General features: G+C 39.7%; 2 protein-coding genes across 2 annotated transcripts in view; one reads left to right on the top strand and one right to left on the bottom strand.

Annotated features, from left to right (window-relative positions):
* VAMP1 (vesicle associated membrane protein 1) overlaps positions 1–6,391 on the top strand; it is a gene marked incomplete at its 3' end in the record, with an annotated part of 24,672 nt that extends 18,281 nt beyond the window's left edge. Inside the window, exon 5 of the mRNA XM_081941712.1 lies at positions 5,688–6,391. Coding sequence (XP_081797838.1) covers positions 5,688–6,091 — 404 coding nt within the window. The remainder of the gene's footprint in view (positions 1–5,687) is intronic.
* SCNN1A (sodium channel epithelial 1 subunit alpha) overlaps positions 1–14,714 on the bottom strand; it is a 23,132-nt gene extending 8,418 nt beyond the window's left edge. Inside the window, exons 1-5 of the mRNA XM_081941711.1 lie at positions 14,469–14,714; positions 9,349–9,749; positions 7,242–7,479; positions 4,571–4,758; positions 438–538 (exon numbers count right to left, since the gene is read on the bottom strand). Coding sequence (XP_081797837.1) covers positions 438–538; positions 4,571–4,758; positions 7,242–7,479; positions 9,349–9,740 — 919 coding nt within the window. The 5' untranslated portion in view covers positions 9,741–9,749; positions 14,469–14,714. The remainder of the gene's footprint in view (positions 1–437; positions 539–4,570; positions 4,759–7,241; positions 7,480–9,348; positions 9,750–14,468) is intronic.

The following is a 14,714-nucleotide window of genomic DNA, read 5'->3' as shown; positions in this document are numbered from 1 at the left end:
GTATTCTTCTTTTGCCACGGCCACCAAACCACGCCCACAGAACCAGTAGTAAAAAAATCGAATTTCACCACTGACTCTCACTCTCTTTTTTGCCCGTAATGGTCAGTAGGTAGAGAAAGCCAGTCCATGTAAAATTTAATTCTTGCCTTCATTTCTAGTGTGACCATTTTTCTTCATGCAGAATTTTTCTCCATTCTTCACCAGTCAAAGTATGCCCTCTGCCTACTCTGTAGTTTTAAGAAATAATGACAATACCTCCTTAGTGCAATTAAGCCTATGCCCAGAGGAGCCTGGATACTGAAATTAGAACAGTAATATACATGCATCTTTTTTTCTGTTTGGCCTCCCTAGCATTATTTGTACATTCAAACAAAGGACTCGCGGCTATTGTAAGAACCTTTCCAGACATTCATTACCATTTGGGGGCATTTGCTCACCATTGTTGGTCCCAGGCAAGGAGGACATCCACAAAGTGCTGCTATTGTCGTTGAATGTGTAGCAGTTCCCATAAATAGGGTGATGAAAATGTGTATAGTTCCTGAAAGAACAAAAATAAAGATTGTGGCTAACTGCTAACTGCACAACTTATTCAAATAATTGAGTTTGCTGCCCTTAGAGGAAAAAGAATAGTATCTTTATTGGGATCCTCTTAGCATAAAAGTTCTCTTACTTGAAATTTTGTGTGCTGGAAAAACAACATGCAAAGTTTCAACGAAGAGAACTTTTATGTTAAGATGGTTGTCTCTATTGTGCCAGGGTAGGTTGAAATGGGGTAGCGTGGTTTGTGTTTCAACATGTAAGAACACAGTATCATCTTATTGTGAGAATCGGACCAGTGCATAAACCATGCTGTGAGCATAATATGTTATTCCACACAGCAGTTATGCATTATTAATCTGTGTCTAGGGTTTAATGTATTGTGTGAACCCAACCAAATAATTCTACCATGCTGCACCTTGAGATTCTTTTTTGAACTAGAAAGAATTAATAACATATCACACCTCTTTTGTTCCATGTTAAGACTATTGCAGGTACTTTTTTAAAAAATCAAGCCGAGCAACATATTTTTTTCTTAAAGAAAAATTCAATGAACTAAAACCTTATTTAGTTGACTGATGGAAAGATGTGCAAACTACTTGTGGTTTTCAGTGGGAAATCCTGATAGATGTATAAATTGGCTTCTCTAGAGAAGATCGGCTTCTCAAATGAGATGGGTGAACTTCTTCACTTCATGACACACTGCTTATGACAGGGGTGTCCAAACTTGGCAGCTTTAAGACTTGTGGACTTCAACTCCCAGAATTCCCCAGCCAGCTCTGCTGGCTGGGGAATTCTGAGAGTTGAAGTCCACAAGTCTTAAAGTTGCCAAGTTTGGACACCCCTGGCTTATGAACCCTGCATCAGATACAATCAGCCATGCCGCTGGCATTTATCAATGGTTTTAAATATATAGGAGGAGGCTTGGTGCCAGCAGCAGGTAAGCTTGGCTGAGGTGTGTGTGGGGTGGAGTGTATACAAGTTGTGAAAGAAATTCCAGAGAAAGGTTAACTAACAAAATCTTCAAACAACTGCTGGAACTAATGGTAGCTTGTCCAGGTGCCAGCTGGATCCAAAAGAGCCAATGTTCAACTGCATTGAAAAAAAAGGCCATATTGTTCCCCACAAGAAACCCAACCAATGTGGCTAATTCCAGTTTTAAGTGTGGTCATGTAGTCATTATTTCATCACCATGACAAATGGAATCCACTAGGGATTTAATACACTTCCTGGTTTTGATGATTTCTTGACACTGAAAAGTCAGAGAAAAGGAGGGGGTGGTTAATAAGTTCTTGCCATCAGCCTCAAATAGCGTGGCTAGTGGACTGTGTCGGCTTTGATGAGTCACAAGTTGTGACTCCCTCACTGTTCCCTCCAAAAAATTCCTTCATGGTATTTTGAAGCCATTCTTCTTCCAATCTTGCCTACTTCAGTCTTCCCTTTGTGGGGATGACTCCCATCAGAGTTAGTGGCTTCACAAACCTTATCTTAACTGGGAATCACTTTTTTTTTCTTATTTCATCTGTATCCTATCTTTTGTCCATGGCTCAGTTGCTTTAGATCTTGATTATGAAATGTGTGCATGCTTACACACATCACTCTCTATACTTGGGTATATATATATCTCCACAGAAAGAGCCAGAGATTGTAACGTGGTATATAAGCAGACGCGTTTTCAAAAGAAAGGTAAATAAAAAAAGTGAAACTAGTTGTTGGACAATTATTGAGAGGAAACAAATCTGTAAAACATTTACCCAGATGACTTTTGTTAATGCTAATCTCCATGTTCTCATCTAAGCTATTAATTTTAGAACATTCTTCTCCCTGGAAACAGTGCTGGCTCAGTGGCCCTTGAAATGGAGATGAGCACTGTCGCCTATAGCTAGCAATGACTAGCAAAGTAAAATCTGCAGGGACTCCTTTAAAAAAAAACTTTCCTGGAATAGGAAATGCTAAGGGGGAAAATGGGTAGTGCAATGAGAATGGGGCAAATATTATGAGAAAATGTCTTATCCTTCCCTCCCAAAATCAGTCCCACTCTTCTTCTTGTAGTTCTTCAAAATGAACTTTGAAATTAACTAAAAATGTCACTTTATTCAAAGGGATGTCACAAATATAGCACTTCTACTCTGCTATGGGTATATGATATTATTACATAATCTGATCTATTGGGTAATTGCATGAGGACATAAATAAATTTAGGCTCCAATAATGTATTGACTACACAACTTCAATTGGTACATGTCAGCATGTCTTGGAAGCTATTTTTATATATTTTTATGTTCAGTGAAGTAAGTCCATTGGAGCTCCCTGTGCTGTCAGGGAAGTAGATATGAGATTAGTACAAAATACATAAGATGCTTAAAAGGACTGGTGATTGAAACCTAGCTTGTTAAAAGGGCTAACAAATTGTGGACACATTTCAACCTACAAGTGCAACTCTTCTTAGCTTAGGCTCTGGCACCATGGGAAAAATCTCCCATAACTACCTTCAGGCATGTCGAAAACTATTCAGGTATGAGCATAGATGGCAGCAAGTAGAGGGAAACACAGAATTTCCCTCTCCAGGTAAGTGAGCCATACTTGGTATTTTTTGATTTCCATCCAAGTAAACAATATAGATAGATAGATGATGATAGATGGATAGATAGATAGATAGATAGATAGATAGATAGATAGATAGATAGATAGAGTGTATACACACACACACACACACACACACACACATTTGTTTTCGTAGATTTTCACGGGTGTAGGTATGCTGGTCTTGTTGCATTCGGGTCTTTTTCCGTGTAAGATTCGTGTAAGAATTTCCCATGTAAGATTTCAACTTAAAGCCGAAAACTCCAGCCTGAAGATGGCGAGTGAGACCTCGCCGAAACGTTGCCAAGACAATCTCAATCTTACACGGGAAAAGACCCGAATACAACAAGACCAGCATACCTACACCCGTGAAAATCTACGAAAACAAATACACACACACACACACACACACACACACACACACACACACACACACCATTTCTGATGGATCATTAGCCCAATAAGGAGCATATTATAAGTAAAGTTTTTATTTATTTTGCAAGGCTTATAAACCACTCCAAAGCAAACTCTGAGTGATATTCAATTCCATTTTCTTAATCAGAAGAGTAAGTTATTCGGAGGATCATCTAGCTTTCCTTCATATGATACTGCTATATGTACGATGATTTGAGATATAATTAGAAGTAAAATTACACCTCCAAGCCCAAACTCAGATATTTATGTGTTCAGTGGAAGGCCTGAAATGAACTATGTTCATTTTTGGAACACTACATACAGCCTTCCCCATAAGACTGGAAAGCTATTAAGTAGTCTAAGCCTATGTAAAGATTCATTGTACTCACCACTAAAACCAATGAAATTCAGGCTTTGTGATAAATGAGTGATGTGTTGGTATAGACTACACCTGCTGGCTACTCCCATCAATAGTAGTAATAATCTAACCACAAATAGCTCAAGGCGTGATTTGTTTAGTGTGTCATCCAAGCATTGTCACATTCCTCTGAGGATCAGCCAGAGAAGGAGGCCAAGAAGGTGTTCACATCTACTGATCAGTTTTCCATTCCTGCTCATAAGAAAAGCTATTAGATGTGTTTTGGGGTATCATGAAAACTGTCCCTTCTTGGGAAATTTAGAGTTTCCCTTTAGAAACTTAGTTTTATAGATGAAGTGGCAGATCTCTTAACTTTACTGCAGACTATAATCCAACTACCTCTTGGCTAAATGGGTCATGTCAGGACTTCCTTCCATTAAGCTCATGGCCCAGACCTACGGTACCACTTTGCTTTTTTAAAATGAATTAAAATGGTAGTGTGAATCAGTCAAAATCAATAATCATTATAATCATAATTATTGATTAAATCATTTTAATTATGATTATTGATTAAAAAACATGGGTTGTTGATAGTTTCAGTAAGAGGAAATGGTGAGAACTAAGACCGGAGTGGTAGGGACTTAAGTTGATCAATGGAGCAATCATGTTGGAACTCACGCTTTGTTACATGACGCTTCGTTGAATCGGCAGGCATAGATGAAGCTTGTGAAGTTGGATTCCTCCAGGGCCTTGGTGTCAGGGAACTTTGCCAAAATGTTGATGTAATGAAAACTGTACCACTCCCGTACAGCATCCACACCGGAAGAATACATTTGCTGGAAACAATCTGTCTTATTTTCGTTACACTGAAAAAGAAACCAATCCGATTAAATCAGTGGTTGTCAACCTTCCCAATGCCACGACCCTTTAATACAGTTCCTCATGTTGGGGTGACCCCCAACCATAAAATTGGTGTCTCGGTTCCTAAAAGCATCAAAAATATGTGTTTTCCGATGGTCTTAGACGATCCCTGTGAAAGGGTTGTTCGACCCCCAAAGGGGTCCCGACCCATAGGTTGAGAATCACTGCATTAAATGTTCATTCTGGAACAAGAATGAACTCAGCAAGATGAGAAAACATTCCAATTACAGAGGAATCAGTGAACAAGGGACACCATATGGTCCTATGAAAACCTCTTCTCCATCTACTGTATAGAATCAGATGTACAGATGTATATGATGTTTTTATCCACAAATCAACAAAACCCTCAATATTAATGTAATTAATTCAGCAAATCATCTGAAAACTCTTTTAAGTTCTCAAAAATCAGAAGATGAAGAATTTTTTTCCCTGTTTAGTCTAGATTTAATGACAAGCTTAAGGAGTGAATCAATCCCATAGTGATATACCAGAATATGATGTGTATCTTTTTTAAATGCATATTTTTCTTCCTTCTAATTTTTTTAAATAACAACACAGTCTTTTAAAAATTATATCCTGTATTGTTGGTGTTGTATTGGCTTACATTTCAGTAATATAAGAATGATGGTGATGATGCTATATACTGGAGTCAGTAATCAATAGAACTGCCCTTGAATAACGTAATCACTTGTGTGATAAGACTGCTTTATTTAATTCAATGACTGTCCTCTGGGAATGGAACAGATACCATAACCTTTTTCTATATGGGACTTCCTCAAAGACCATTAAGAACTACAGCTGGTACAGGGATGTAGCAGCTCTCATCTTGATGGCTGTGCCTTGATACATCTGCATATATGATGATTTCCTCTAGTTGGGCCATGGAATATCTACAAGCAAACCATGAATCTCCGGGAGCAACAGGAATACTACTTCTGCATGGTTGCTAGACTGCATTGGCTGCCAGTTTGCTTTCAGATTCATCTCACAATACTAATCCCTAATATTACTGCTCCGGGAAAAATCTTCCTCTCCAACAGAGCATATTCTCTAAGAGATTCTACCCCTTGCAGGATGAGGACTTGGAGTGGACTTGGAGACCAACATTCTCTACACAAATATATTGAGCAGTCACTCCTTAAAAATAAAGAAGTATCCTCATTATTAGAATATAGAAAACCTGTCAGTTTAAGTGTTCTTTCATGGGATGAGGATGTGATATCTGGGATGTATATGGCATTACAGTATAATGAAGATGATGTTTTAATTTGGATTTAGTTGAGGCAGCATTATTCATATGTATTTTGCAATTCTGTGAGTGGCATAAAAATACTTGTAAATCAATGAACTATCCTGTGATAATTGTTTACTTAATTATGTGCTGCTCTTCCCATCTCTTCCCCTCCCTCCCCTTCCACCAAAGCAAAATGTTTGTGGCTGTATTAGCTATCTTGTCTTAAAAATCATGGGGAGTTGATGTTGTATTTTCCCCATCTCCTGAACAGTGAATTTAACAGTGAATTTAAGAAGGGGTAGATGTATTCATTGCTATCATCTCTTTCCATTGTGCAGATGCCCATCAAGCTATTAGTCCATTAGTGAAATTTGTTACAGATAATTTCCCATTGTTGTGGTGAATTTAAAGGAATTGATTTGAAACCTTATGCTATAATTGTTATGGAACCTCGTGCTATAACTGTTATGGAACACACTGTTATTCATTTAAACAGCAATATAGCTTTCTGATTAATGTCCTTGGGGAAAAGAGAAAACACTATGGTTACCTGAATAAATTGATTTTAAAGATGTGTATTTCAAAACCATGACATTCATTTCTGTTAAACTTGCCTGGCTTCCTCTACTTACAATCTTTTAAGTGCACTACATAGAAGTCATAGAAATCATAGAATAAAAGAGTTGGAAGGGACCTGGGAGGTCTTCTGGTCTATCTCTCTGCTTGAGAAAGAGACACTATACTATTCCAGACAAATGGTTGCCCAAGCTCTTATGGAAAACCTTCAGGGTTGGAGTACCAACAACATTGGGAGGCAAGCCATTCCACTGATTAATGGTTCTCATAGGTCTGGAAATTTCTCCTTAATTCTAGGTTGGATCTCTAATAATCCTCCACTCGTACTTCTTGCCTTGTCCTCAGGTGCTTTGGAGATTAAGTTGACCTCCTCTTCTCTGCCCCTCAAGTATTGGACGACTGATATCATGTCCCCCTTAAGTCTTCTCTTCATTAGGCTAGACATACTTTGTTCTGTTCTCCCTCACTCCTCTCACACACAAATATAATAGATACTGGGAGGATAACATATTCATGATTTAGATTTATGGACACTTTTCAGATCCAGGTATTTGATCGTGAAGGAGATTGAGGGGTCTTCACACAATTGTTCAAGAAGAATCTCAAAATCATGCTTACCAGGGTGAAACCCATGTTTGAATCACTTTTGCCTACTTGAGGGTTGTTGTCCTCTATGGCTCGTATATCACGTTTGCGTCGATGCAACGGGTAGCGTTGGATATGATTGTATAGGCTCCTAGAGATGCGTTTCTGAGAGGATTTATGGTCCAAAGACATATTGTATTTGTACATCTCAAGAAGAGTCTGTTGGGTCATTTGATCCAATTCTTCCATCTCTTTCCGAAAAGCACTATACCTAAAAGAAGGAAAAATTGGCTTCAGGGATACACTGTCCAATTGTTAATCAGTTGCTGACCTTTAGATGTGTGAGACTATAAACTCCAGAAATCTCTTGTCAGTATCGCCAAAATTCAACATATCCCAAGGCACAAGCTCAGGAAGGCTGAAGTTCACTTCCTTTTAACAATACAGTGTATCAGAGGTGAATAGAAGATGAATCCAGCTGTGCTAGGAGTCTTACCAAGATTCTTGGACTGAAGGTATCATTTCTGGAACAGGGAAGATCTAAGTACAGTATTTCAGGTCGAGGATCACGTTAAGGGTTACACTCCCAGAAATGGGCAGGGCCAGTGGAAAAGCAATTGGGGTCATCAAAGCACAACAACAATACAATAGCAATGTGTGCCCATTCATCTTAGTCTTGATCACCCCACCCCACTCTTCCAATCCTTGGCTTGGTCATTGCATTCCTATCGATTTATCTTTAGTCATTTTTAATAAATCATTTTATGCTTACATTAATTCCTATTATAACAATTATAATGTATCTTACAGTACTGAACACTGAAGAAAGTGCATCTATTTTTGAGATTACTCTCTGTTTTTATCCATTTTCATCAACCATTATAGTATTTTGTTAAAAATCCGTGACCATTATGAATAATGTTTAAAACGACCCATTGACTTAATCTTTCTCTTTCTTACCATTCTTTCAATTAAATTAAATTTTAAATTAAATCCTAATAACTTCATCATTTTTGTTATGCTTTCTAGCCCAAGCACAATTTAATTAAAACCAGCCCCTGAATTCTTGACTCTTGGAGCATGTCTCCCCTACAATAATGGCATTCATTCATTCTTGTGTTGGAAGAAAATACGATATCATGACATCTATTGTCCTTTCTGCTGACCCTTATCCGTCTCAGTGATGTCTATGTCCCAGTCACTCTGAATCACATGACTTGTGTCAAAGCCTAACAGATTTTACACACCTTGAGGAAGGATGCAGAGAAAATTACTGTCACCAGTGCAGCTAAGGACAATTTAAGGTGCTGCCTGTCTCATTCATGAACTAGGGATGAAATGAAGGGAATATCAGGGAATATAAATATAAACAAGATTATTAGGCTGTGGCTATGCCATACTACCGGGAAGATACTTTGCAATAGCAGCCATGTCTCTTTAGATAAGTTGCACCCTTGAAGAAGAATTCAGGAATTCAACCTCTATAATCTGAACATTAGCAGAAATATTAAGGGCAATTTCATTTAAGAGTTCAATTTCTCCTGAAAATCCTGAAGTTTTGCTTGGGCACTAATGATTTGTCAGAGAAATTTTGTAGCAAGTAATACTGCCTTGGGAAAATAATGTAAAAATTGTTATAGGAACCCTGGTAAGTAATCCTACATCACTAAAATCTACCAATTCTACAGCCACGGGTAGTCCACAGCATATGATATTGTTAAGTGATGCAGTCATAAAATGTGACATCACATGACCACATCTCTTAGCGATGGCAATCGTAGCGATCCGGTTGTTGTTGTTAATTCCAGACAAATAGTTTTTAAGCAGGATGGAATGCTAGGTAAGGAGGGCGTAGGGAGGTGGTGGAGACTTAGAGCAGTTCATGGGCAAGATTGGGGTGAGTGTCACACAGTGTGGTACAAATTGAAGGAGGCCAGAAAAAGAATGTGTGCTTGTGTGAGCGTGGCTCAGGTGCAGTTGATTGCTATTACCTCCCTTATTGAAGGGAGTTCTGGGCCCTATATTTAACAGTCAATAGCTTCTTTTGTTTTATAAATCAAATGCCCTGATGGATCACAGTTTCCCAAATACCAAGGCCAGGAGAGCACAACACGCAGACCTGAAAGACCACCAGTCTTACCTATATGGATTGAGAGTACATAGTGTAACAGCAGGGAAGGTAAGCCTATCAGAGTTCAGGTTCAAATTCAAGTTGACTGGAAAGCTGAAATAGTCTTTATAAATGATTCCAAACTGCCAATACAAGAGGCCAAAAGTCAGGAAAAAAAGAACGGTCCAAAAGGCAGTCTTCATCTTATTCTTCTTAGAACAAACCAGCCGGATGGCACCATGGATGGTTGTATTGTTGCAAAAAAATTGGAAAAGGTCCTGGTAGGAACTGAAGAATTCAACGAGGCCTTCGCTTTCTTCCTTCTCTTCTTCCATCTCAGTTTCCACCTTCACATTTTGTTGCTTTGCCTCCAGTCTAGGCTGCTCCATCTTCTTGCCTTCTGACTGATTTTCAACCTTCATAGTTGAAAGCTGAAAAGGAACATTGAACAGTACTGTGATTTTTTGTTTTGTTTCTGATTTTACCATTCATATATGAAAGTCCTGATATCAGAAATAAAGACTTGGCATTCTGGATGTGACATTGTGTCTTGGTATCTGTAATTGAATGGAGTACAGATGTACACCATGCCTGCTTCCTTGAAGATTATTCCTAATGAATTCAACGCAACTAGGTTTCCAGGTAACATTGCAACCAGAAACATCTTCCATATATCATTATGATGTTGGCAGGCATCACATGTAACTTTTCAAAATATATAAAATTATGCAAAATGTTGAAATATTATTTTAAACATTAGCTTGTCTACTATAACCTAAATATATGGACTTAAAATATGGATTTTGGTGGGCATTTAACATTAATGCTGTTTCCTCTGTTTGTTTTTCTCTCCTTTATTATTAAACTTTAGCTCATTGAGCCTCATGGATGTTTTCTTTTGGTTATGTCACTCTTTATGCAAAGTCCTATAGCAGTGATGGCAAACCTTTTTTGGCTTGCGTGCCACAAGTGGGGAGCGCAGGGGGGTCGAGTGCGGGCATGCCGCACCCATAATGCAACGTGCGACCCCCCCCAGTGCACATGCGCGCACAACGCGTGACCCCCCCATTTTTACATGTTTTTTTTTGCCCTCCCCAGGCTCCAGGGGCTTTATAGGAGCCTGGGGAGGGCGAAAAGAGCCTCCCCCGACCCCCCGGAGGCCCTCTGGAGGCTTCAGGGACTGTCCGGAGGCTTCCCTGAAGCCTTCTGAGCGCTTAAAACCACCCTCCGAGCAAACCGGAAGTGACGTCCGGGTTGCTCGGAGGGTCGTTTTAAGCGCTCCGAAGGCATCAGGGAAGCCTCTGGACAGTCCCTGAAGCCTTCGGAACGCTTAAAACGACCCTCTGAGCAATCCGGAAGCGTGCCTTGATAAATGGCTCCATGTGCCACTTGTGGCACGCGTGCCATAGGTTCGCCATCACAGTCCTATAGTAAGTATATCAATAAGTGATTAAACAAATAATCAATAAAAACCTGATGCGGCAGGCCAAGAAAGAATTTCCATTGTCAATGAATTAAAAAATTCCAAAATAATGATCTCAGAGAAAAGACATAGCAGCTGCTCATAAGAAACAATACATTCACTCAGAAAAGTGAAAAAACAGCTGTCCTTTCTGTATGACGGTCCTTCCTTACCATTTATTTACAGAAAATTTCACTCAGTTATTTGTTAAACACATTGTCAGTGTAGATCTGGGATTATAGGTATTAAATGAGAAAATAGACATTGTTGGTTCATATAATCTGAAAATCTGTTTATGGTTGCCTCGTAAAGAAAACAAGGATCAGAAATAAAAACTTGCCAGCTTTGTTATTTCTTTACATAGACTTAAAAGTACTTATCATTCTTTAGTCTAAACTTTTGATTTAATCTCTGGATTGGCTGTAGCCATTTGTGTTCTATTATTACTATAAACTGTTTTGGGAAGTTCCTTATCTGAAAAGCTGTTTTGAAAAACGTGTAATAAATCTGAAACTAGTTCATTAGGGATGCACCGTCCAGCTAAAAATATACTGACATCTCTCTCTCTCTCTCTCTCTCTCTCCCTCCCTCCCTCCCTCCCTCCCTCCCTCCCTCCCTCCCTCCCTCTCTCTCTCTCTCTCTCTCTCTCTCTCCTCTGACATTGATAAAATGCTAAATCAGTGGAGTGCCAGATATAAACATGAAATATAAGGCATTGTCACAAGATTTTTGCTAACTGGGCATTCCAGGAACATAATGGTCAAATATATCACTGCCATTCGATTTCTTTTCCTACTAAAGTCATGTAAGTGGAACAGCTGAAATGAAAATTGAATAAAATAAGAAGGAGCAAATATGCACCAATTTTTACCCCTTAACATTAGGTTCATACCCAACAGGGGTGGGTTGCTGCTGGCATTACTGCTGGTTCGGTGCGCAAAAAATTGTGTGTGTGCACATTTGCACATAAATAAGTCTGCACATGTGCAAAACATTAAAAAAATGAAAAAAATGAAATTTCTGCAATAAAAATTGTTCTTCGCATGTGCAGAACCAAAAATCAAGATGGTGCTGCCATAGGAGAACCGGTTCGGGGGCGTGGCAAGCCTGGGTCGCTGCCGGTTCCAGCAATCCAGGCCGCCAAGTTACTACTGGTTTGGCTGAACCTGTCCGAACTGGTAGGAACCCACCTCTGATACCCAAGTTGAAGATGCAGTTGTGCATCAGATGCAAATTGATATTTCCCTGCCATTTTTTTCACAATATATGGCAGGGCATGGGATGAGGAATCAACATAGCCACCCTCAAGCCAGTGACTAATTTTCACATGTCACAATGACAGCCTAGGTTGCATGCAAGGCTATGTACTCTGTTCCCAATCACTGCCCGTTACAAAACTCTGCCTAAGGAAGTTACATATTCCCGTAGAGATATAAATTGGCTTCTGGCAAAGGCCAAGCATTCCATTCCAATCATTGTCCATGCTGATTAAACACTTGTGAGCACTTTGGCCCAGCAGGATCACAGCTTGAACATTGTGGAGAACAAATAGTTGCATCATGACTTGAAGGTTCTGGATTGTCTTCAAGTGCATCCGTATGAAAAGAGTAGTGTAGCATTGAAGCTGGAGCTTTAAAGTATTTAATACAATACAATAGCAGAGTTGGAAGGGACCTTGGAGGTCTTCTAGTCCAACTCCCTGCCTAGGCTGGAAACCCTACCGTTCCAGACAAATGGCTATGCAACTTCTTCTTAAAGACTTCCAGTGTTGGGGCATTCACAAGTTCTGGAGGCAAGCTGTTCCACTGATTAATTCTTCTAACTGTCAGGAAATTTTAGAACAATTAATTAATTAATATTAATTAATATTTATCAGCATGGCTCTCTCCTGATGAAGAGAGAAAATAGACAAGCTTTCTAGTGAACTGAAATGGTAAAAGACACTTTCCACCAGAAACTAGGATAGACACAGAATTAGGGCAAGACTTTTAAACTGACTGAAACATATCACTCTAGGCAGGCAAATTCCATATAGTACCAGTACTCTGTCTGTCCGTCCGTCCGTCCGTCCGTCTGTCTGTCTCTACTTCCCAACTAATACCTAGGATAAAGACAGCTGTTCCCAAGCTCTGAGTTAAAATATATATCCCTTCAAGTTACAAACCATCTCAGTCAAGAGCTTCATATAGCATTGAATAGTGCTATAGGATTGATAGTATAAACTATTTACTAGATAGCTATTAATGCTATAGTATTGTAGAATACTAGCACAATAGTAAAATAGTATTGATGATGACCTTTTGACACCTGTGGAAGCTTACAGCAGAATTTCCAGAAATGAAAAAGTGTTTTTTATTCCTCTTCTTCTGAGTCCATTTTTTTTAAACAGGAAGAAACTCACAGGAGGGTTTTCCCTAAAACACCTGCCAAAATTTAAAAGCGTAATTTAAATAACTTGCCATTGTGCTGAAAGTTACCTTAAGCCCAGTGCTAGCAATGAAGTGACAATCCTATTGTCTATTTCCAGAAAAAGTTAATCCACTGGAGTTAGTCAATGGGCTGTGCCAAAAATGTTTTTCTGCAGTGCACCACTTTTTATTATGAATCTGTATGAGCCGCTCCCTGCCTCATGTTTCTCTCTCCATTTCCCATCCATTGGCTGGATTCTGGCATTTAAAACTCCTTTTTCTGCCAGTTGGGCCCCAGTCCAGAAAAGAAGACAATGTTGAGAGGGCTCATCACCACTTAGCCCTCAGCTTTCTTGATGCTGCACTTAGAACCTCTTCCCCAGATACGCAAACTCAGCATCTTTGATTTTCACGCAAGCCAAAAGAGAGAATTCCCGGCAGAAGACAAAACAAATGGGGAGCAGTGGGACAGCAAGCAAAGGAAAGTTTACCCACCCCCAACTCTCCTTTGTGGATCAGCCTCTCCAAAGATGCTTATTACTGTCATTGGAGTTTTAATGTACCAACTTTGAGTGTCCTCTCTATCTTGTTCTAAGAATAAATCAAAACAAGCCTGCTATGACTTTTCCATGTTTTTTTTAAAAAAGCATTGCACTGACTGTCGACAGTTCATCATCGTGGCATGTGAAAAAGCACTGATTTTTTTTATTAAACCTAGTAATTAAATCTCAGGAGACACAAGGCACAAGGTAAACCACAAAAGGAGCGGCTAGACAAACAATGTGATACAGGAATCGTGGCGGCAGGGGGGAATAAAGAGACATTCTGTTCTTGAATGTGCTACATACCATAATTGCATGGAAGCGAGGAAAGGTTTGCTCTGGAAATGAGAGAGGGTGGCTACTGACAGTTCACTACTTCAGCATCCCGGCACACAGTTCCTAAAGAGAAAATATTTCTCTTCACGGGAGGGAACATTGGGCTCATTCCAAGTTGGCTCTGAGGTTCCCTTCAAGTCAGGACCCAAGGCAAAAATCTCTATCTGATTGATCTACCTGTCATGATACTCTCTCCCCCCCACTCTCTTTGCCTAAAAATCCTGTTCAGCTACATAGAATTTGAAACGGTGGTACAATTTAATAGTCCACTGGAAAATCATAGGCATCCTTCTCTCTTCCTTCTCGCATGCATCTCACATCCTTGATCACCTCCCAAAGATCTTTCCTCTTTCTCCCCCTGCGCTCTCTGTACCTGCAGGGCTACAGTAAAAAGAGACCAACCTCATGCCTTTTCCTTGTGAGGATGCTCTTGTCTTGGTGGCTTCTCCAATGAAGGGCATCTGGGGGTGGGGAGGAGTGGTGATGTCTCTCCTCCAGAAGAGAGAGGTCTATTCTTCCTCCTTCTCCACTCTGATCAGAGAAGACTGGCCTTGGCTTGCTGGCAGCTGCCTTTTCCTGATAGTTGGGATTAAACTGGTTCCTTTCCAGATCAATCTAGCAACTTGTCCTGCTCTCGCCCTCCCTGGC

Source organism: Natrix helvetica (genome assembly GCF_964273705.1).
Source record: "Natrix helvetica genome assembly, chromosome: 2".
Lineage (NCBI taxonomy): Eukaryota > Metazoa > Chordata > Lepidosauria > Squamata > Natricidae > Natrix > Natrix helvetica.
Note: the sequence above shows the minus strand (reverse complement) of the source record. Positions and strands in the feature narration are given on the sequence as shown.